Source organism: Schistocerca piceifrons, chromosome 7 (assembly GCF_021461385.2).
Source record: "Schistocerca piceifrons isolate TAMUIC-IGC-003096 chromosome 7, iqSchPice1.1, whole genome shotgun sequence".
Classification (NCBI taxonomy): domain Eukaryota; kingdom Metazoa; phylum Arthropoda; class Insecta; order Orthoptera; family Acrididae; genus Schistocerca; species Schistocerca piceifrons.
Genome location: NC_060144.1, coordinates 20551641 through 20576427, shown reverse-complemented (window position 1 = coordinate 20576427; position 24787 = coordinate 20551641). Strand labels below are relative to the sequence as shown.

At 42.7% G+C, this 24787-nt stretch overlaps 1 protein-coding gene across 1 annotated transcript in view; it reads right to left on the bottom strand.

Annotated features, from left to right (window-relative positions):
* LOC124805385 (myrosinase 1-like) overlaps positions 1-24787 on the bottom strand; it is a 52610-nt gene that overhangs the window by 9282 nt on the left and 18541 nt on the right. The window contains exons 3-8 of the mRNA XM_047265946.1: positions 23671-23805; positions 21473-21595; positions 21209-21392; positions 16615-16709; positions 15454-15601; positions 3425-3540 (exon numbers count right to left, since the gene is read on the bottom strand). Coding sequence (XP_047121902.1) covers positions 3425-3540; positions 15454-15601; positions 16615-16709; positions 21209-21392; positions 21473-21595; positions 23671-23805 — 801 coding nt within the window. The remainder of the gene's footprint in view (positions 1-3424; positions 3541-15453; positions 15602-16614; positions 16710-21208; positions 21393-21472; positions 21596-23670; positions 23806-24787) is intronic.

Here is a 24787-nt window from a genome sequence, read left to right as displayed (position 1 = left end):
TGTGCATTTCTTTTGAAGTGACCCTCGTATTACGTACTCACTCCCTTCTACAAGTCCTAGAAGTTGCTAACGGGAGTTTATGAACACCGTGTATAACTGTCGATTATAGTTCGTCAATGTAGATAAAATTTTGTCTCGGAAAATTTACCATCATGGTTTCCAGCCTGAGGAGTGTGTTCTGCTACAGCTGATTTTTCTCCTTTCCCTAGTAGACAAAAATATTTGTTTTACTTCAAAGGCGTATTTACACTTATCTTTTTAGTTCCAATGCTGACCCACCACACTTACAAGTAATTTTGCATGCCCCGCATACCGACAGGGAAGAACGTTTATCCTTTACCAATCTGATGGCTTCACCTGACATCTGATGTTACGTTTCTGTAAAATCTTACCGGTCTGATAGGTTATTTTCTTTCAATAAAACAGATAGAAACTGTGAACTTCACCCGCTGATTTTCATATTTTCCTCTGGCGTAATGTTATTTGATTGGAGCGCTTTAATTACTTCTTTTTGAACAGCCATTTTTCCGAAATTTTGTTCACCGTATCGTTGGGAGTGAAGCGTGGATCGATGGAAATGATGACCCATGGACTCCAGATTGATTCTCGTATTTGGATTCACTGCCACGCAGGAGAACGGCTATTCTAACGTAGGCCGCTTTCGGTAGTACACACATCAAAAAAAGTTTTGCGTCACCTCGGTTCCGAGACTTCCGAAACCTGTATAGAAAATTGGAACAGAGATCAACATAAACATCATTTCCGCCATTTTTGTTGCTCATGAAAACCACACATTGCATGTTGTACCACCATACAGCGAGATCTTCAGAGGTGGTGGTCCAGATTGCTGTACACACCGGTACCTCTAGTACCCAGTAGCACGTCATCTTGCATTGATGTATGCCTCTATTCGTCGTGGCATACTATCCACGAGTTCGTCAATGCACTGTTGGTCCAGATTGTCCCACCCCTCAACCGCCGTTCGGCGTAGATCCCTCAGAGTGGTTGGTGGTTCAAGTCTTCCATAAACAGTCCTTTTCAATGCATCCCAGGCATGTTTGATAGGGTTCATGTCTGGAGAACGTGCTGGCCACTCTAGTCGAGCGATGTTGTTATCCCGAAGGAAGTCATTCAAAGGGACTGTGTCTGTGATACAACAATCACAGTCAACGACTATCTTCAGGAGTTCTGGGAACCAGGGTCATGCAAAACTTTTCTTGATGTGTGTATTATGATCGCAGAATTATGGAAAAATGCAGGAGAAAATCGTATTGCAAAACTCAAAGAAATTACACACCAAATCTTGAAAACTGAAAATATCCCCACAGATTGGAAGACAGCAATCACACATCCTCTGCACAAAAAAGGAAGTAAAACAGACCCCAACAACTATCGTGGAATCTGTTTACTGTCAATAACGTAAAAAATTCTGTCTAAAGCCCTACTAAACCGAGCAGAACCTCAGCTGGATTCAAAACTAGGCGAATACCAAGGTGGATTCAGAAAAGGTCGATCATGCGTAGAACAAGTCCTTAACTTGGAAAACACAATGAAATATTTGCATAGTACCTCAAACAAAAGTTATGTCATCACGTTTGTCGACTTTAAAAAAGCATTTGACAGTACAGCCCGAGAATCCCTTTTTGAAGTATTAGTAGAATTTGGACTAGATCAAAAGACAACAAACATCATAAAAGAAACACTCACGGAGACCAAATCCAAAGTAAAATTTATGGGAGAATTGAGCACAGAATTTGAAATAGACACAGGAGTACGACAATGGAATGTACTGTCTCCAGTGCTCTTCAATTGTGCTCTTGAAAAAGTTGTTAGAGAATGGAGAAAAGCAGGTGCACTAGCACACAGACTGGGACCAAGACGTAAGGGCATAGAATTAGACTGTTTAGCATTTGCTGATGACGTGGCACTGATCGCACAAGACATTACCGATGCACAGAAACAGCTAGAATTATTACAAGAGCAGGCAGCAAAAATAGGATTACAAATTTCATTTGAAAAAACAAAATTTATGACTGACATCAAAGATGCGCCTTCTGATCTCAAGACTGGTCATAACTACATCTCTTGAGTAAAAGAATTTAAATATTTAGGTGAATGGCTTACAGAAAATTGTAATGAAAAGAAATCTGTCAGATCAAGAGTCCAGAAAATGGAGACGGCGTTTCAATTAACAAAAATCATTTACAACAAAAAGAGTCTCTCGTGGAACTGCAAAATACGACACTACACAACAGTAATTAAACCCGAAGCTCTCTTCGCATCTGAGACACTAAACCGTCAACACAGAACACTGAAAGAGGAATTAGAAGTGAAAGAACGTAAAATAATCAGGAAAATCCTAGGACCAAGAACTAAAGATGGTGTGCATTATCCAAAACCCAATGCAGAAATATATAAAAATATCTCCAAAATAACAGACACAATGCGCATGAGAAGAATCCAATTCATGGGGCATTTAGAAAGAATGGACTCAAATAGGTTAACGCACAAAATCCATACATTTTTAAAGAACAGAACTACAAGACCGAACTGGTACAAACAGACGGAAAAAGACCTGAGAGAATTAGGGTCCCCAAATATACAAGATAGAAATGAAATCAGAAAAATCACAAACACACGGGGTTTTGAGGAAGAAGAGAGAAAAACTAACTGACATACGTGGTCTATACAACGAAAGCTAGTCCATTCGTTGTTTATGAAGGAATACTAGGCGAAAAGGAAGGCAACAAATGTTGATTACGCGTGGTCCTAAGTGATCCATCCGCGAAGAAGAAGAAGAAGAAAGATACGGAGGGCACCCACCAGGGCTTCAAATCGACCTGTCGTAGTAAGCGAAAGCACTGTCACCGCTGCAAACTACGTGAGCATTACTGCGGACAATCTGCATCCCTTCACGTCTGATGTCTTCCCCCAACGGCGACGCCATCTTCCAGTAAGATAGCTGTCCGTATCATGAGGCCAGAACAGTGTTTCAGTGCTTCGAGGAGCGCGACGGTCAACACACGTCGATAACTTGGCCGTCTAATTCGCCTGATCGAAATGGAGCACGCCTGCGATGTTTTCTAACGCCAGCTTTGCGCCCACAAACCGTAGTTCACGATATTTCCGTGATTTGTACGTAGACGTCCAACGACCAATCGAAAGCAGGCGACCCAGAACCACTGTTGTTTTGTGTTCCGAAGGTGGTCCCAAGCACTACTGAGAACGTGGTCATAATGTGTTGTCTGTTCAGTGTCTGTACTGTTCCGTAGCTGTGACGTCATAACATATCGACGACAGGTGTTAAGACGAAATTTCAGTACGTAACATATTTCAACTGATCCAACACCGAACACCGCTTAAAATTACAAACCGCCCAAAGCACGGCTGGAAACGCTGTGCCGGACTTCTACAGCTTACTTACCCCAATATTGACACTGACGACACCAGAGTCGTGCCGTTTGGACGGAGAACTCCAAAACTCGCTTGGTTTCACATAGCTCGTTAAATAATGATTCACTCCAAGAAAGTCAGACGCACCTGCAACAGAGTTTCATTTCTGCTAAATGAACACTTTTCTGGACTGTTAAACATATCTACAAATAATAAAATCACTAACTTAATTCTACAAATCATGTAAGCACTTTTGAAACGGCACTTTCAGCTCTCTTAAAACGAGGTAAGATAATAGTTTTAAGATGTCCTGAAACTATGATGAAAGTTTACCAACTCTACGAGGAACGCCGCTGTTACCTCATAAAATTACCGAAAAACTTTTCACCTCATTTCGCGGTTGTTTTTCTGGCTGTTCTCTCACGTCATTCGTTTGGTAGGCGAAATAAATTGTTAAAAGTCTTAGATTATAAGTAAAACTGTGTATCACAGTCACATTTTGGACTTGATTCTATGTGAAACAACATGAGACAAATCGCTTCTCAAAACCTTAAAATTAATGTAAAGAGCTGTTTACAGAGACCTACACTAAATTCTCCAACGTAATCCACCATTTTGAAAAGTAATTCCGTTCGACGCTTGCTAGAAGTATCCTCTAAATACCTTGAATCCTCAGAACCAGCAACCACTCAGCTGCCGCGAAGGTGCACAACTCTACCCTCTTCCGAATTATCGTTTGGAAATACCTCTCACTTTGACCTCGCGCTCCGGGTTACACGCTAGCAGCTCCATACGGTCAGAGTCCGCGTTAGGAGGCCGGTGTTATGCTGTGAAGGTCGCCGTCATGGACCCACGCCAGTTTGGACCTACACGTCGCGCTGGACGTATTCATATGTATGAAAGTGTCTCGTGAATAGTTACTGGGCAGTTTCAATATGGGTAGAATTTAACAACAGAATCTTCGACGCCCAACGTTTAACTTCCCTAATGATAGTAAAGATAAAATGATATTAACAACAGCTCTTACGGAGCCATGTATATATTTTCCTCCTATGCTCCATTGATGAACGCAGTGGAATTAAAACTCAATACAGCTACACACAGCACTCTGTGAAATGGACCTGAGTAATTTGATGGTCTTGTCGAACTTAATGCACAGGAGGCTGACTTGTGGGACAGGGGTATTCCACGCGCTTGATGAAAATTCACACCCAAAAACCTAACGGTCGATTTCAGGCGGCTTTCCACACTTCTCTGAAGATTAACTGCACCTCCAAATCACGACACCCAAAGGGCTGAAATATGAAAGCATACTTCACAATATCAGTACATTTTCCAAAGTAGTGGTACACACATCGTCCCTCTCTTAGGGTGACTGACTTTTGTGGCGCCACGAAGGGCGTCTGGCCAAAGAAGTAATCCAAAAACAATTTCCAGTTGCAGGAAATCCCAAATATCCGTCATTAGTGCATCTTCCCATAGGCTGAGTAAACGTTGAAGAAAACGAACGAGGGGCATGCATAATTTAATAACACTTGCAGTGATTTGGACATCCTGATTTTGAACTGTTACACATATAAAATGGTTCACACTGTCATGAAGCGTGCAGTTTGTCAGTTATTAATGTTGTAAAATACAATAATTACGTTCACATCGCATTACAAAGTTAGGCGGCACTGAAAACGAAGTTGGGGGAAACAGTTGTACGTGGAGGATAGTGTACCTAGCAATTCGTGATGTTTTCTCGTCCATGTTCCAATCTACTGATTGATTTTAAACCAGTTAAAGAAATGCGCACTTGAAACCGCCAGAAGAAGCTTCCGACACTCTCTACTGTTTCTGTTGTTGTGAGACGTGAGGTTATGTTTCGTGCAACGTTTGCATAGATAGTTTAGGTGTTGTATGATGTATTAGTGCTGTTTGGAAGATACTGTTAATTCTTTACTTACAGAGTTTCATGGCGATTAAAATTCTGTGCATTTCTGAAAGTAGTTGGATAACGTGTGGGCTGTTACATTGCATGTCGTCGACCGTGCACCATCTTGTACCTCGAAACAGAAGGTGCGCTATCATGGAACATTTCTGCAAATGAAATGAGTCTTTCTAATGTCTTAACAATTTTTCCTGCCTTGAAAGTGGAAGTCTGTGCTGGCTGCCAATAGCTTCCGTTTCAAAATGTTTTTAACTTGAAGCCGGTGTTTGATAATAATTTTCCTCAATTTGATTTCTCCAAGTGATAATTGGTGTGTAACCGCTTAATAGTGTAAGATAGTACTGGGAAGATTTTCTCGGTTGCAACGCTTTTAAATTTAGATAGAATATTTGTACTTCGGCATACGATCAAGTTGTACATTGAATCCGTTATTCACATTTAGACGAAACTTTACTCCAGGAGGTAAGGTTTGCAATTTCAGAAAAAAGCTACAGCTTACATAAATTGTATGCTATTATTTCAAAATGGAGTAGGGAAGTATATTTGACTTCTACTACAAGATTAACTAGAGACGAAGTCTGGAAGGTGTTCCAAGACACAACACTCTCAGTTACAAAATGTGTGACCACAAATGCAGTTTCATGTTTCTGGAAGTAACAGTTCAATTGCTAGAGTTTGTTGTATTTATTTCCTATATTTTTATTTCTGTGGTTCACGGTGTGGGTTCCTGTTGTCATGTCCTAGTTCATGAACCACGGGCAACGTATGAGTGGCCAAGTAAGTGGTCCCGAGAGTCGGGATACCAGTTACTTTGAAATAAGGTTGGGCATCTCGGACATATTCTCAGTCGTGGTCACCTTTGTGCTCAGATGGCAAAGACTACCAAATCCTCCGGTTAGTCCCTCAACCGTTAGGGGTAAAACTCAACAGGACCCGGGGCAAGTAAGGCTAGCAACCTGCTTCCCTGGTACTTTAAATATGATGCTGGCAACAATCAGAGCAAATTGCCTCGGACCTTTGGAGGTGACGGAGTCCCACCTCTAATTGACAAACCAGGGACCCCTAAGATAGGACTCGGCAAACGAATGGTAACGAGATGGGGAGCTATTAATATCAATGGGGGCCACTCTGGGAAGAAGTTAAAGCTGGCAGAGGCTGCAAGTAAGATGGGGTTGGACGTTTTAGCTGTTAGTGACATTCCGGTAAGGGGTGAGAAAGAAGAGGAAGTGGGAGAATACAAGGTCTACCTGTCAGGAGTCAAAGCAGGAATAGCACAATAGGTTGTAGGGCTTTACATCGGGAAAGAAATGTAACCCAGCGTAGTTGCAATAAGGTATGTAAACGAACGACTGATGTGGATAGATTTGACAGCGTCTAACAAGAAAATTAGGATTGTGTCAGTACATTCGCATTGTGAAGGGACAGATCTAGATAAGATGGATAATTTTTATGACGCACTCAGTGATGTAGTTGTTAGAGTAAAGGACAAGGACAGTGTTCTGCTCATGGGTGATTTTAATGCCAGGATTTGAAATCGAACAGAAGGGTATGAAAAGGTTATGGGTAAATTTGGAGAGGATATGGAGGCCAACAAGAACGGGAAACAACTCTTGGATTTCTGTGCAAGTATGGGCTTAGTAATCACAAACTCCTTTTTTAAATATGAGGACATTCACCGGTATACTTGGGAAGGCAGGGGAACCAGATCTGTCGTTGACTATATAATAACAGATCAGGAATTCAGGAAGGCTGTGAGGGACACACGTGTATTCAGGGGATTCTTTGATGACAATGATCACTATTTAATCTGCAATGAAATTGATATTGTGAGGCCGAAAGTGCAGGAAGTCAGGTCCATATGTAGGAGGACAAGAGTGGAGAAACTTCAGGAGAAGGAAATCAGGCACAAGTAAATAACAGTGATCTCATAAAGGTACCAGTTAGTTGAATGTCGTCAATTACAGTCATTGGAAAAGGAATGGACAAGGTACAGGGACACAGTACCAGAAATGGCTAAAGAATGTCTTGGAATAGTTGTGTGTAAAGGTAGGATGAAGCAAACAGCTTGGTGGAATGATACAGTCAAAGCAGCCTGTAAAAGGATAAAGAAGGCGTACCAAAAATGGTTACATACTAGAACTCAGGTAGACAGAGAAAGTTATGTTGAAGAAAGAAACAAAGCCAAACAGATAACTGCAGTATCCAAGAAGAAATCTTGAGAAGACTTTGGAAACAGGTTGGAGACTTCGTGTCAAGCTACTGGAAAACCATTCTGGAGTGTAATTAGTAGTCTTCGAAAGGGAGGTAAGAAGGAAATGACAAGTATTTTGGACAGGTCAGGAAAACTGCTGGTGAATCCTGTTGATGTCTTGGGCAGATGGAGGGAATATTTTGAAGAGTTGCTCAATGTAGGTGAAAATAGGATCAGTAATGTTTCAGATTTCGATGTACAATGCGATAGGAATGATGATGGAAATAGGATCACGTTTGAGGAAGTGGAGAAAATAGTCAATAGACTGCAGTGCAATAAGGCGGCTGAGGTGGATGAAATTAAGTCGGAACTCATCAAATACAGTGGAATGTTAGGTCTTAAATGGTTACACAGGATTATTGAAATGGCGTGGGAGTCGGGACAGGTTCCATCAGACTGGACGAAAGCAGTAATCACACCAATCTTTAAACATGGAAACATGAAAGATTGTAACAACTACAGAGGTATCTCTTTAATCAGCATTGTGGGAAAAATCTTCTTAGGTATTGTTGAAAGGAAAGTGCGAGTATTAGTTGAGGACAAACTGGATGAAAATCAATGTGCGTTTAGGCCTCTTAAAGGTTGTCAGGACCAGATCTTTAGCTTACGACAAATAATGGAGAAGTGTTACGAGTGGAACAGGGAATTGTATCTATGCTTTATAGATCTAGAAAAGGCATATGACCGGGTTCCTAGGAGGAAGTTATTGTCTGTTCTACGAGATTATGGAATAGGAGGCAAACTTTTGCAAGCAATTAAAGGTCTTTACATGGATAGTCAGTCAGCAATTAGAGTTGACGGTAAACTGAGTTCATGGTTCAGAGTAGTTTCAGGGGTAAGACAAGGCTGCAACCTATGGATCATATGTTGAAAACAATAGACTGGCTGGGTGAGATTAAGATATGTGAACATAAAATAAGCAGTCTCGCATATGCGGATGACTTAGTTGTGATGGCAGATTTGATTGAAAGTTTGCAAAGTAATATTTCAGAGCTAGATCAGAAATGTAAGGACTATGGTATGAAGATTAGCATCTCCAAAACGAAAGTAATGTCAGTGGGAAAGAGATATAAACGGATTGAGTGCCAAATAGGAGGAACAAAGTTAGAACAGGTGGACGGTATCAAGTACTTAGGATGCATATTCACACAGGATGGCAAAATAGTGAAAGAACTGGAAGCGAGGTGTAGCAAAGCTAATGCAGTGAGCGCTCAGCTACCATCTACTCTCTTCTGCAAGAAGGAAGTCACTACCAAGACTAAGTTATCTGTGCACCGTTCGATCTTTCGACCAACTTTGTTGAATGGGAGCGAAAGCTGGGTGGATTCAGGTTACCTTATCAATAAGATTGAGGTTACGGATATGAAAGTAGCTAGGATGATTGCAGGTACTAGTAGATGGGAACAATGGCAGGAGGGTGTCCACAATGAGGAAATCAAAGACAAACTGGGAATGAACTCTATAGATGTAGCAGTCAGGGCGAACAGGCTTAGATGGTGGGGTCATGTTACACGCATGGGAGAAGCAAGGTTACCCAAGAGACTCATGGGTTCAGCACTATAGGGTAGGAGGAGTCGGGGTAGACCAAGGAGAAGGTACCTGGATTTGGTTAAGAATGATTTTAAAGTAATAGGCTTAACATCAGAAGACGCACCAATGTTAGCACTGAATAGGGGATCATGGAGGAATTTTATAAGGGGGACTATGCTCCAGACTGAACGCTGAAAGACATAATCAGTCTTAAATGATGATGATGATGACGATGATTTATATTTCTCTCTTTACTGCTAGTTTCCAGGTCTTAGACCCATTCTCAAACCATTCTTCTATATCAGACAAGCAGTCAAGGTGGAACCTGACATGGTCACTGGGCACCAGTGGCATATAAAGGAGCTTGAATAAACAAGCTTTCTGCCCGTGGCTTCGCAGCATACAGACATACATATTTCACATATATATTTATGCACATATACCATCTTCATTGAATTTCCCCTGAAATTTCATTCGAATGCAGTGGAAAACTGTAGTGTAGGCTCAATACGGTTTGATCAAAAATCGTGGACAATAGTTCAACTTTTTGGATGTGAAAATGGAATAAACACCACTTTTCAAACTTGAAATAGGATGCTGTAAGTATTTCATTTCTCTTCTTGACGTTCACTGACATTACTTTTATTTTTAAATTTTGATTATCTCAAGTGTGTGGATTTAAATGAAACGTCGAGGAGTTTTGAGAGCAACCTTCATTTCAATTCAGCAACAGTGCACCAAAACGGATGAGTTCGTTGTGTTCGTGAATCATTCTTTGAAGGTTCAGTACTATACCATACTTTACTCACGCTACAGAATCATATCTTCGATCTACCTCCAGTTTTTCATCTCCTATAAAGTATATCTTAACAGTTTCATTTCTCCATTTCTTACGGCAAGAAGAGATTCAGGCCTGTGGTAAATTTGACATGGTACTTTGAATGTGGTCGCTAATCCATTTTCTTCTACTTCAAATAACGTTCCTAATGAAGGCATGTGAAAGGATGAATTACGTGGCCTCATATTGTTCAATAATAACAAAATACATATACAAAAAGGGACTAATTTCTGGGTCGAAATTCCTGAAGCTCTACTTACGTTTACAAAGGAATGATTGAGAATAGCGCTGCCGGCCGAAGTGGCCGTGCGGTTAAAGGCGCTGCAGTCTGGAACCGCAAGACCGCTACGGTCGCAGGTTCGAATCCTGTCTCGGGCATGGATGTTTGTGATGTTCTTAGGTTAGTTAGGTTTAACTAGTTCTAAGTCCTAGGGGACTAATGACCTCAGCAGTTGAGTCCCATAGTGCTCAGAGCTATTTGAACCATTTTTAGAATAGCGCTACAGCATCGGAACTAGCAACGAAAGAGTTAAATATTAGCGGTTAACACAAGAACATAGTTAATTTGTGGAATATCTAGTCCAAGACAGATTCGGGTGCAGAGTGTAACGGCCACTGGCCGCTGCGGGGCACCGAGCGAGATGGCGCAGGGTTAGCACACTGGACTCGCATTCGGGAGGACGACGGTTCGATCCCGCATCCGGCCATCCTGATTTAGGTTTTCCGTGATTTCCTAAATCGCTTCAGGTAAATGCCGGAATGGTTCCTTTCATAGGGCACGGCTGACTTCCCTTCCTTAATCCGGTTAGACCGATGACCTCGCTGGCTGGTCTCCTCCCCCAAACAACCCCCATTGCGGGGCCGAATGCCGCCTCGTGGTGCTGCGAGCGCGCCAAGGAAAATCAACAGGCGACGAAAAGACGCTGGGCTATCTTTCCAGCGACGACAAGGGGGCCCAAATGGGGAAAACAAACTTTGACCTAGGACCGATTATTATGATACCGCATCTGGGAACGTGGATCCCGGAAACGGCGAACCTGGTCGGCTGATGGCGTGTTACTGTCATGAGAATTCATGTGTTGAAGGGTTTATGACACCGCGAGCAGACAAAGGTGTTGGATGCCCACTCCTCATCGCAGGATATGGAAGTCGAAGCCTCGCTCCCTCTGCATAGGAGGGTAGGCGGCAGTAGGGGGCAGATTTAACGACGGCGTACAGTGCTGCTGGTACAGGCGCAAGTGTTTCGGAGCACACGGCTCGATGCACATTGTTAACACAGCAGTTCGCAGCAGACGACCGCTCGGTGTTACCATGACGACCCAACGACATCGAGCACGAGATCGTCGAGAATGGACCATGGATCAATGGAAACGTCTCACCTGGTCTCACAAGTCGTGTTCTCTTTTTTTTTTTTTTTTTTTTTTTACACTAAGTCAGCGGTCGTGACTACATACGCCATCATCCAAACGTACGGCTAAACTTAACAAGCACCATACAACGGACACAGGCTGCTGTAGGCACAATAGGGTATTTGTTTCCCGGAAATCGTCTTGACTGGTTAATTATGTCATCGTACGTTCAGAACACGCTTATGTGATGCCTGTGCCGTCACTGTTTAGTACTTCCGCTGCTTTTTCGCAGTGATGCCTTGTTTTGGAATTTACTTTTCGGAAAATGGGCTGGTAGTACCCCATTGAACAAATAAATCTACAGTATGAAACTCCGGAAAAAAATTGTTTTTGAGCGCTCCAAAGAATGAGAAGGTAAGTAAAATTTGGTAGCAACTCGCTCATAAAGATCAAATGCCCAATACGTGAGTTTATTTCTGTAAGCATCATTTTGATGTAAGTAGACACTGTATGAACACGGGCGCTGATGACCGCGCAGTTGGGCGCCCCACAAAGCAGAAATCATCATCATCATCATCATCTCTATGAACACATTATAGCCTGTAGCGTAGTAGATAGCATGCTGAACGTCTAATGCAATATTTGCAAGACCGATTCTCATTCGGAGGAAGTTTGTTTTTCTTTTCCCCTCCTCTTCTCTTCACTTAATACTGGTGTCTTTTTAAGTTTACTTTATTCGTAATACAGTTATGTAGTAGCTTTAAATTCTATATGATATGACATTTCAATAAAATTGCCATTTAGTAACTTCATTTTACACTTGGTCAGTTCGAGATACATCACAAAGTTGGAGTGAAGAAACTGTATTTAATGCGTGTGGTAGCTCTTATTCCGATGACTCTGGAACACCATTTAACGTCTTCCGACCGCATTATACTCCCCAAACAAGTCATCGAAGACAATAATTTGTCACTTACAACTGTTTCCATTCAACCTGATGTAAAGCTGTGTGATTCTGACAAAGAGAAAAATTGAACACTGCTTGGAACCCACGAGGAAATGTAATAAGAAAGTGAAAGTCGGTCCTGCTCAAGCACTTTTAGATCGCAGTGTTTCAGCATCACTGACATATGCAGTAAAATAATGGATACTTTAAGGTTCTACTGCGTAAACTGCATATTTCGTAGAGCTAATTTTCCGGTGATTTAAATTAATGACACGGAGGAACAGAACATGGCAGTATGTAAGCCGACGGTGCTCTGCAGATCCCCACGAGTGTTAGGACGCTGTCTGAAAATTTGAAAACTGAAAAAAGAGGTACCTGGAAAACAGTAGTAGTTCTGGCAACAACTACAGATATTAACTCCAGAACTATCCTCTGAATGAAAATGTTTCCAACGTTTCTTATTGAGCAGGCTTTCACAAGCAGCCTTGGAAAACCTTTAGCGTGGTCCGAACAAAGAACACAGTTCCAGATTCCCTCACTTTTAACATAATTCTACAACTTATTGCTGTGTGACAGTACTTTCTTCCCAGTCACCATGCAGTGCAGTTTTCATGTTTCTTATTTCCGGAACTTGATTATCTGGGTTGTTTCGAAGAACGAAGAGGACATAAACGCATCAACTTTCCGAAGGATTCCGCAGTCAGTCTTCACAAAATTCCTTTCCACTTTTACTTAGAAGTTGGTAACGCATTTTCCATCACTAAATAACTACACCGTTTGCAAAAATGTACGAAAAAAAAACACTAGAAACTTCCATACGATGCATGTTCCAAGGAACATTGCATCATAATTCGGAGTATCACAGGTGAATAAGCAGCGGAAGTACTAGACAGTGACGTCAGCGGCATCACATAAACGTGTTCCGAACATACGATGACATAATTAACCAGTTAAGACGATTTCCGGGAAACAGTCAGGTATCGTAATTATCTGCCGACACTGAGCAAGTGACTTTCAAGTAAAATGTCGCCCCTGTACAGGAGTACACATAATGGACGTACGAGTACAGGTTGTAGATGTGTGGTTGACGACATACCGAAGTTTGGGTCTGACCGTGAGTCGTGCTCAGGTAGCCCGAGGGTAAGTCGACCGCTTGGCGATAAGTGGGAAATATCGGCTCAAATTTTCATTGAAGTCATCCCATTATGCAGCTGACGGTTGTTCATATTCGCAGCTGCGAAGACATTTCATGTACATGTGTACCAGTAACTACGGCTAACACTCTCGTAACACAAATAGAGCTTCGTGTTACTCCTGGCGTGTGACGTCACCAGAGCTTCAGCAATAACAGTGCGTTTTCGATCATGTGACCAAATCTTGGAATTTAATGACTTTTGGCCTTTAATTACAAAATAACAACAATTCGAACCATATTTTTAATATAGGGAAATAGCCTTTAGTGCTACAGGGGATATTCACCTGATCTTCCGTGGTGCTCGTAGCAGTAATCGAAGGGGCCATGACAGGTGTGAACTACATGATCATTATTGTGCATCACCTTCATCGCTTCGTGCTTGATGTCTCCACAGGGGGCGCCAGCCACTTCCAGCAGGATAAATGTTACAGGCAAGTAGCCAGAATCATGCTCATCTGGTTTTGAGGAGCATGATAGTGAACTGGTAGATGTCTTGACCAACAAATTCGCCTAGTCTGAACCTCGTGGAACACTTCTGGGGCGCTATTGGGCGCCAGCTCTGTACCTACGAGCTAGCAGGGATCATGCCACCTCTGCTTCCACATACCTCCAGAAAACTGCGGAGAACTTTTACAATCCATGCCGCACAGGACGCCGGCCGCGGTGGCCTTGCGGTTCTAGGCGCTGCAGTCCGCAACCGCGGGACTGCTACGGTCGCAGGTTCGAATCCTGCCTCGGGCATGGATGTGTGTGATGTTCTTAGGTTAGTTAGGTTTAAGTATTTCTAAGTCTAGGGAACTGATGACCTAAGATGTTAAGTCCCATAGTGCTCAGAGCCACTTGAACCATTTGAACCGCACAGGACTGCTGCTGTGAGGTACGTTCCAAAGGCGGTCCAAACGCTGTTAGACGAGTTCATCAGTGTATGTTTTACATTCAGTCCAGTGAAGTGCTTTTATTTTTTGATTCTTTAGGTCATACTAGGGTCAATTAATGTGGAACACTGTCATTGAGAACATCTCATACTGAGAAAGCATAGCTATTGATTCCAAAGAGACGGATGGAGAAGAAGAAGAAGAAGAAGAAGGAAAAGAAGAAGAGGTTGAACAAGAAGAACATGAAGAAGAAACAAATCAATGAGGATTTGCAGAAAATAAATGCGTGGTGTAATGACTGGCAGTTATCTCTCATTATTAGTAAGTGTGACCTACTGCGTATAACAAAGCGAAAGTCCCCATTAAAGTACGAGTACAAAATAAATGCCCAGTCTTTGGAAGCGGTAACATCCATCAAGTATCCCTGTGTGACTATTCGAAATGATCTTAAATGGAACGATCAGATTACACAAGTACTCTAGAGTGCGGTTTATTGATAGAATCCTGAAGCGATGCAGTCCATCAACAAAGGAAATTGCTTACAATACGTTAGTTCGTCGAGTCTTAGAGTATTGTTCGTCTGTATGGGACCCTTACCAGTTGGGTCTGATTTAAGAAATTCAGAAGGCCCAAAGAAGAGCGGCAAGATTCGTGACCGGTACATTTAGTCATCGCGAGAGCGTGTCAAATCTCATAGAAAGTTTGAAGTGGGACACATTTGCAGATAGACGACGCGCTAAACGGAAGAGGCTGCTCACTAAATTCCAAAATCCGATCTTTGCCGAGAATGTAGAGCATATATCATTACCACCAACTTTCAAATCGCGCAATGATCACCATTCAAAGATAATGGAAATTAGCCCTCGTCTGACGTGTTCAGACAGTCGTTTTTTTTCCCTCAAGCGATCTGCGAGTGGAACAGAAGGGAGGAAATAGGACTTTGGCGTGAATAGTACCCTCCACCACACACCGCTTTGTGGCTAGCGGAGTATATATGTAGATGTAGAAGAAGTTGCAAAGTTAGAGCAACTACAGGCAAAAAGTAATCTCATTAAATTTTATGTTCTGTGGAAGAAATCACAGCATGAGTTGTTCTATATTCCGCTTTAAAGGAAATGACGCTGCTAATAGGTGCATATTTACCTCTGAGGTACTCAATCTCTTCCTGAGTGAAAGTTGGCAACCGTGAGCGGGGACGCCCCTCTGCTGCGCTGTTAGCGTCTACCCTCTGACGTACCACCGCCGGGTAATCCCCCTCCTGGCTGAAGATAGGGTGTGCGTAGAGCCCAACCTGGTCAATATCAAGACAAACGTTTGTCACTACCAGCGCACTTTCCTCAAACGTATCATTGATGCACACAATAAAACGTAGATAGACTGCATGACTGATGAACTTACAATCTCGCAGTACCTATACTGTTTTTTAAATATATCTAGAAGTTTTGTAAACTTATTACACGTCATCACATATTATTTGAGTTATAGCAAAAAGTTCTGTATGAAAAATGAAAAGATATATTAATGCCAGGAGCTTTATACTTGTTACTCCTCTCCTCGGCAGTCATCTCTAATGTTCTCAAGAGTCCAGTACAGACTTTATTCGTAGTTTGTGTGTTTTTGACACGTGGGGTTGGATCCTACCACTGTCAACTGGAGGTATTTAAAAAGAATCATAAATTAACTTAAAATTTAATATTAAGAAATATACTGACTAGTCTTTTCAAACTCCTTCTACAAAATTACTCCATTACTGTGCAAAAGGATACAGGCACCTCTCGGAATTTTACTGTTTCTGATATATTTATAAGCTATTGAAGTAGGCCAGTACACGACATATGAAATAGTCTGCAGGATCTGAGGCGCCCACATGAACTTCATTGTAAAAGTTCACTTATTGTTATTGCACAAAAACTTGTAGTTGCTATAAATTTTCTTTGACGTATTATTCATCTGGAGTTACACTGCTCCATTTCCTCTCTTCTTGGTTCGGATTGGAAAAGATGTAATTCTTGAAAAGTAACGACACAAGAAATACAGCCCTCACAAAAAGTTTCAGTTTTTCAGAAATCACGCATTTATATTTAGATATGAGGGTTCAAGTTGTTTTCCCAGGAGCGATCACACTGCAAATCCTGTGGTATTATACTCAAGCATAGACATAACTGAATGGCGCTAACGGAATTGTTGGCTAAGAAGGTATCTGATGATAACGTACTGAAGTAAGTTCGCTGGAACAAGGCAAAATTAATTTTCTAACTAGAACAATCGCAGAAGGTCTGTTATCGTAGCATTTACCATACTTACATCAAACTGATACTTCCTCTCAACTGCTTCCAAGTCTTCACTGGAGTTTGAGGCTGGTTTTCTTCCCGTTATATTTAACGTAATTCCTACGGTGCCTGAAACAGATTTCCACTTAGTAAATTAATAAAATACAGTACTTGTACTTAGCATGAAGGAAGTTTTACATTATTTAGAACTGCACGAATGTAATGTGCATTATTCCATTATCGTATTGATGAAGCTCATAGTGGTGTAGTGAAGCAAGTATCCAAGTATCGTATCATTAATTACAAAAAATGTGGATTAAGTTGCCACCGTAAACTAGTGGCAGTTGTAGGCTTATTAAATAGCAGCTACTACAACTATCAATAAGACAGCAACAAAAATTACTGCTAAGTGGAACAACGATTCAGTGTGGAACTCTGTCGAGATGATACAACAGAGGCCTGCAGTCGCAGCAACCAGCATTCTTCAAACGTAAAAGTGATAATGATAAATGAAAGTAATAAGTTTGATATTCTGAGTATTTTAGACGGTCAGGTTAATAAAAGTTAATGGCGCTTCAACATATTTACTTATTTTGATAGCAATACTGTGACTGCAGTGTGAAGAAATTTTTTTTTATTGTTTTCAATAGTCCAAAATTCAGTATACATTGAATTTGAGCGTACTTGCAGTAAAATGGTTTCATACATGGTTCTCCAAAAAACGTTTAAAGTATCAAAATATTACATTCTCTGGTTAGTTGACGGTAGCTGAATGAAAATAAATAATATTGCAAAATGTGCAGCCTTTCGTAATTTATAAAGAAGTACAGTTAAACGTAAGGGGTAAGCTTATTGCGGAGTGCTAATTTTTCTTAAGCATTTCACTGATGTTTTCCTCTTTGGCCAAAGTGAAGGAACAGCATTTGACAGACATGTCTCCAACTGGCTGTTGTAGCCAGTTCTCCATCAGCGACAGCACAACCCTGGCCCCCGCTTACAGCCACCGCCAACCACGTAACGCTACTGAGTCGCTTCTGGATTGCTGTTTTCCGTTAGAGTATTACTGTCGTTCTTAATACATGTCGATAAAACGAGTATCGGATTAGACTAATTTGGCAGCGCTCGATCTAGCAGGCACGTAAAATTCCGGTTTAAAAATAATTTTTTTGTAATGGCAAACAAACCGGCGCTTTCCGTCGACAAAGGGCAGCGTATGAAAGACGAGACGAGCAGCAATTACTTGGGCTCACTCCAACTACACAAAGCAAAAATGAAATTGAAAATATTTGTCGAAGCACAAGAGATAATTCACCAGACGACCCTTGGGAGAGACACCCTGTATACCTCCTGCCCACGCCACATACACATCTGACGCATATACCCTACTGACCATTAAAATTGCTACACCAAGAAGAAATGCAGATGATAAACGGGTATCCATTGGACAAATATATTATACTAGAACTGACATGTGATTACATCTTCACGCAATTTGGGTGCATAGATCCTGAGAAATCAGTACCCAGAACAACCACCTCTGGCCGTAATAGCGACCTTGATACGCCTGGGCATTGAGTCAAACAGAGCTTGGATAGCGTGTACAGGTACATCTGCCCATGCAATTTCAACACGATACCACAGTTCATCAAGACTACTGACCGGCGTATTGTGACGAGCCAGTTGCTCAGCCACCATTGACGAGACGTTCTCAACTGGTGAGAGATCTGGAGAATGTGCTGGCCAGGGCAGCAGTCGAACGTTTTCAGCATCCAGAAAGGCCCGTACAGGACCGGCAACATGCGGTCATGCAGTATCCTGCTGAAATGTAGGGTTTCGCAGGAATCGAATGAAGGGTAGAGCCTCAGGTCGTAACACATCTGAAATGTAACGTCCACTGTTCAAAGTGGTGACCGAGACGTGTAACCAATGGCAACCCATACCATCACGGCGGGTGATACGCCACTATGGCGATGACGAATACATGCTTCCAATGTGCGTTCACCGCGATGTCGCCAAACACGGATGCGACCATCATGATGCTGTAAACAGAACCTGGATTCATCCGAAAAAATGACGTTTTGCCATTCGTGCACCCAGGTTCGTCGTTGAGTACACCATCGCAGGCGCTCCTGTCTGTGACACAGCGTCAAGGGTAACCGGAGCCATGGTCTCCGAGCTGATAGTCCAAGCTGCTGCAAACGTCGTCGAACTGTTCGTGCAGATGGTTGTTGTCTTGCAAGCGTCCCCATCTGTTGACTCACGGATCGAGACGTGGCTGCACAATCCATTACAGCCATGCGGATAAGATGCTTGTCATCTCGACTGATAGTGATACGAGGCTGTTGGGATCCAGCACGGCGTTCCGTATTACCCCCTGAACCCACCGATTCCATATTCTGCTAACAGTCATTGGATCTCGACCAACGCGAGCAGCAATGTCGCGATACGATAAACCGCAATCGCGATAGGCTACAATCCGACCTTTATCAAAGTCGGAAACGTAATGGTACGCATTTCTCCTCCTTACACGAGGCATCACAACAATGTTTCACCAGCCAACCCCGGCCAACTGCTGTTTGTGTATGAGAAATCGGTTGGAAACTTTCCTCATGTCAGCACGTAGTAGGTGTCACCACCGGCTCCAACCTTGTGTGAATGCTCTGAAAAGCAAATCATTTGCATATCACAGCATCTTCTTCCTGTCGGTTAAATTTCGCGTCTGTAACACGTCGTCTTCGTGGTGTAGCAATTTTAATGCCTCCTCCTCCCCCCTTACTGTGTCCACTTCTTTCTCCCCCTCTCTGTTCACCTCATTTCCCTCCCTCTGTAAGTCCATATCCTTCTCTTCGTTGTCTCTGCCTTTCTATGTCCTCCTCCCTCTCCACCTCCTCTGCTCCTCACTCCGAGCCGATCTTCCTCCTTCCTCATTGTGTCCAGCTCTCCCTCTACCTTCACTCTGTCCCATCCTTTCTGTCTTCCTTGTCCCCTGTTCACTACCCCCCTACACCCTCCACTTCCCTCCTGCATCTCCCCTTCCTCCCCTTCTGCCTGTCGATCACCCCTTCCCCATCTGTATGTTTGTCCTCCCCTCAGGCTCTGATCGCCTCCTCCTGCCTTCTCTGTTCATCTCATCCTCTCACTCACTGTCTCTCCATCTTCTCATCCACTCCCTCCGTCTTTTTCTATTCATATCCTCTACCCACTTTCTCTGTCCTCCTCATTCTCCCCCTCTCTCACTTTCTAGCTCCTCCTTCTCTTCTCTTCCTCCCCCCCCCCCTTCCCCACTGTCTCTTCTCTGCCTTACTCATCTGTATGTGTAGCCCGTGCAAAGCATACCGATACTACCTGTCTCCCCTGTCTCCCTCTTTCCATCTCCTACCCCCCTCCCCACTCTGTCCATCTCATCCTCTCCCTCTGCTGAACATACATTCACACATTCACACATAAATCCCACCTGTGGTCTCTGATGGCTTGTTCAGAATATTATAATTATGATTTATTCAGCTTTCTGACCAGTATTATGTTTGTTTCCGTGAAAATACTTTCACAACACTGAAAAAATCCTGCAATACACAATCAGCAGAACATAGTAGCATGAAAGGATGCGAATATTTACGCAAAACTACTCTGATATGCTTGCTGTCACTGTGGGGACAGCTGGACATAGCTGCTTTTCCACTGCATTCAGTGAACCCATAGACGATTAGCACCTTGGCTTATTCTCCCTCAGTAAACCCGCCCAGGCTGCTATGTACCGCTGTTAATGTACAATTACCACTACCAGAGAAACAAATCCCAGATTGGACAGAGGAGTACTGAATGCAAGCCTGAGGACCAGGATTAAAGTAGACCTTACTGTTGTGAACAGCAAGTACCGTGAGTGAAATGCCATCGACATTTGCATTGCTTTGCAAATTTTCACCATAATACCGGTACAACGGTTAAGAAAGCAAATGAAATGTTGTTAGCCTGTAAGGAGAACACAGATAACTTGTACCAAAATATTTGGAAAACAACTTCCAAAATTTTGTTGGTGGAGTTCTGGTTCACCCAGTACGGTATACATTTTCAAATGGAACTTGCTCATCGACATTAACAAAATGTCAGTGCTTGTGTTATGGATTCCTCTGTAGTTTGAAAATTGTAAATACTGTTCCATGTGTCAGCTCTAACTTATGAAAAAAAATTGTATAAACAAATACTTTGGATTCTGAAGAAGTTTGCCCTTCGAGTGTGGTGTTCAGTACGCCACCCACCAGCCTCATTACAAGGCTCCAGTCTGTCATTGAAAGCCTGAAGTACGCACAGTAGCACTTCAGGGGAAGTTTCTGCGCAGTCAGCAGGAATACGGCCTTTTATATCATCTACTACAGTAGATTTGTCCTTATAAACAGTTTTATAACTTTCCAGAGAGAAACTACGGGAGTCAAATCTATTGAACCACTCGGTGATGGTGTAGGCCGCCTTCGTCGAATCCAGCGATATGAAAACAGTCACTGAAGATGAGCTATTGGTAGGATGCGGTAACAGTCGTGAATCATCCACGAGAAGTAATCATCAGGTTGACCGACTGAATTAATTCGAGAAAGCGTGATACGTGCAGGATCTAACAACAGTGAGAAACATACCATTCTGCTTGGCCCTGAACTGTTCCTGATAGAGGCGGTAGACGAGTCCGTGTGCTCTGATGACGGTGTGTGCAGCCAGGTAGTCGCCGATGCCCGGAGCGTTCTGTGACGGAGCCTGAAATTCCGCGGAAGCGTAGCCGGTGGTGAACACTTCCGGCTCGTTGAACGTGGTCCACATCTTCACCTGCGAGACGACAGCCGTCAGAGACGTAATCACAGTGATCAGGAACCGATATGAGAAACACTGGAGCCATCGATACTCACTCTGTCTCCAAAGTTTTCAAACAGCACTCTGGCATACTCCACGAAGTAGTCAGCGAGAATTGGGTTTGGCCATCCACCGATGTACTGCAGCGCTTGCGGCAGGTCCCAGTGGTACATTGTCACCTGCACAACAAGTTTGCTTCGTGAACTTAAATTCCAGATCCCATAACTTGCTGTCCATCGATTACATTTTTCAGTCTTAAATCTAGTGGTTTCCTGTCCATTCCAAAATCAGGTTTACCTCAGTGTTCAGGATGGTTTTGCTAATTGGAGACAAACTGCAGGAAACTATGGCTGAGAGGACAAGTAGTCATGTGGACACATGGCTAAAAGTGCGTTTCAAGGGAGAGACACTCTCATGAAGTTGGAAATAATGCGTATTTGAGAGTGGATCCAAAACACTAGTACAAACAGAACATTTCCACTTCCGTGATGTATTGTCATGTACGTTTTCAGTCATTGTAACCTACACAGTCAAATATTTTTTATCTCTAGCTTCAATTGGGTGTACTTCTCTTCGTGCGAATTTCCCGTCAGAAGTGTTCATATTCTATTTTGCTCTATATCGTATCAAGGATCATTTCTTCCAATTTATCTTTTTTTGTCAAAATCACCTTGTATATGTCTATTATAGGAGGAAAAAATGCATTCCATGGAACTCAACGAAATTGCGATGTTTCGAGACAAAAAAATGGTTTAAATGGCTCTGAGCACTATGGGACTTAACATCTGAGGTCATCAGTCCCCTAGAACTTCGAACTACTTGAACCTAACTAATCTAAGGACAGCGCACACTTCCATGCCCGAGGCAGGATTGGAACCTGCGATCGTAGCGGTCTCGCGGTTCCAGACTGAAGCGCGGCCACACCGGCCGGTCGTTTCGAGACAGGTTGTTGTTCACGTTATAGCTATTTTTCTCTCTTTGTGTACTAGCAATTACGATTTCGCAGCAAAGGTGCTATGGTCTACCAGTGTGTAGATTGCAGCTTGAGTCAGGACGCTCACAGAGAAAATAGTCATCTGGACTAGACCAGACAATCAGAAATGGGTCTAAATGCTGGCTGACCTCATTATCTTAACCTTACTTGTTGACTTGAGCATATTTCTGCAGAATATGATATGATTTTATAGACTTCTCTTGATTATAGTCTCTGCACGTGGTAATCCTGCTACGATCGATACTTATAACGACTGCAACTTGTTGCTGAACCTGATTTCTTCAAAACCTACAGCCGTCTTTATGACGTCATTTATTGTTGGCTAGCAGTTTCGGCGGTACAATGCACTATCTTCATTCCTTAGTGATGCTGAAGGGCTTAACACCATCCGTGGACACAACGCATCACTGGCCAACGTAACTGGTTTACGCAGACTACTTGTAATCGTGAAGCTGTCACTCCTGCCTTCAAATCATGGCACTGACAACTCGTCCTCAATTCACTCTTCGAAAGGTGATTTGAAGTGACGAAACCAAAGTCTTATATTACTTGTGGATCAGTTCTTATACCAGCAATTCCCGCATGTAACGTACACTTGGAACGTTACACTGTTTTAGAGTAACCCCAAACATGGTCGTGGTCTAAACAACACTGAGTACCTAATTTCATGTTTCCTAGCGGTCATCTTCTACTGGCGTCTAATAAAATCTGAGCACGTAATTCACACTACTCGAACCATGAATGGGGCATAGCACGTAACCGAGATTGCGAAAGAACACGTTGTGTCCTATATAGACAAGCTTTGAGCTTATGACTTAACAAACCGGCCGCGGTGCCCGAACGGTTCTAGGCGCTTCAGTCCGGAACCACACGGCTGCTACGGTCGCAGGTTCGAATCCTGCCTCGGGCATGGATGTGTGTGATGTCCTTAGGTTAGTTAGGTTTACTTGCTTCTAAGTCTAGGGGACTGATGACCTCAGATGTTAAGTCCCGTAGTTCTTAGAGCCATTTGAACCACTTGAATCTAAGACAACAATGTGCCCGAAAGTTCCACCTCTCCCCTAATTTTTACATACTTATGGCCAGTAAACTAGATCCAGTATTATTTACGCTAATGTACCATTGCATTACTAGCACAAGACAAATGAACCAGTGTAGACAGACAAAGAAACCCCTTTATAACAACGTTCGACTACATATGGCAACCTATACTTGCATAACGACTCTTTGGTCACACCTGCATGTGTGCTTCTCTCTTACCACAGGCTGGATTCCGTTCGCGAGCAGCTCGTTGATGAGATTGTTGTAGTAGTCGATGCCCGGTTGGTTGATGACGTCGAGGTCTCCAGTGGGCAGGATGCGTGTCCAGGCAATGGAGAAACGGTACACGTCCGCCTGTCCGTAAACAAAACAGAATAAAATACGTAAGTAAGTTTATGAAAACAGCGCCGCTGTCCTTGTTGACCAATTCATTCTAAGAATGTACGAATATATTAACCATACTCTAGGTCTCTTTCAAAAGTTATGCTATAAATTTTAAATGGCATAGATAAATAAACAAGAGCGTGTAGTGCACTACGTGTGAGAGTCGAGTACAGTTGAGAATACATTTTGATCTTTGAGCAAAGGGACGAAACACTTCACGAGAATGGAGAATGGAGCAGGCATGTGACAATGATAACAAAAATCACGGTTAAGTATATTATAACGAAACAGGAACAGTATCAGGAAAGAAATAGCATTTTTAATTTTTTTTTTATTCTGACATTCTGTCAGAGAAAATTATTACATCAACAAACCGAAAACGTTCGACGACCGTATTTCCAGCAAAAGTCTTGCTGTAAAGGGTGCAATAAACCCTCTGTCAGAGATCTGCTAGCACGTCTACCTGAGAGTACGCGAATTTAAACGGCTTACCGTGGATTACGTTATGCATACATTCAATGTTGTTGTTGCTGTCTTCAGTCCTGAGACTGGTTTGATGCAACTTTCCATGCTACTCTACCCTGTGCAAGCTTCTTCATCTCCCAGTACTTACTGCAACCTACACCCTTCTGAATCTGCTTAGTGTATTCATCTCTTGGTCTCCCTCTACGATTTTTACCCTTCACGCTGCCCTCCAATGCTAAATTTGTGATCCCTTGATGCCTCAGAACATGTCCTACCAACCGGTCCCTTCTTCTTCTCAAGTTGTACCACAAACTCCTCTTCTCCCCAATTCTGTTCAATACCTCCTCATTAGTTATGTGACCTACGCATCTAATCTTCAGCATTCTTCTGTAGCACCACATTTCGAAAGCTTCTATTCTCTTCTTGTCCAAACTATTTATCGTCCATGTTTCACTTCCATACATGGCTACACTCCATACAAATACTT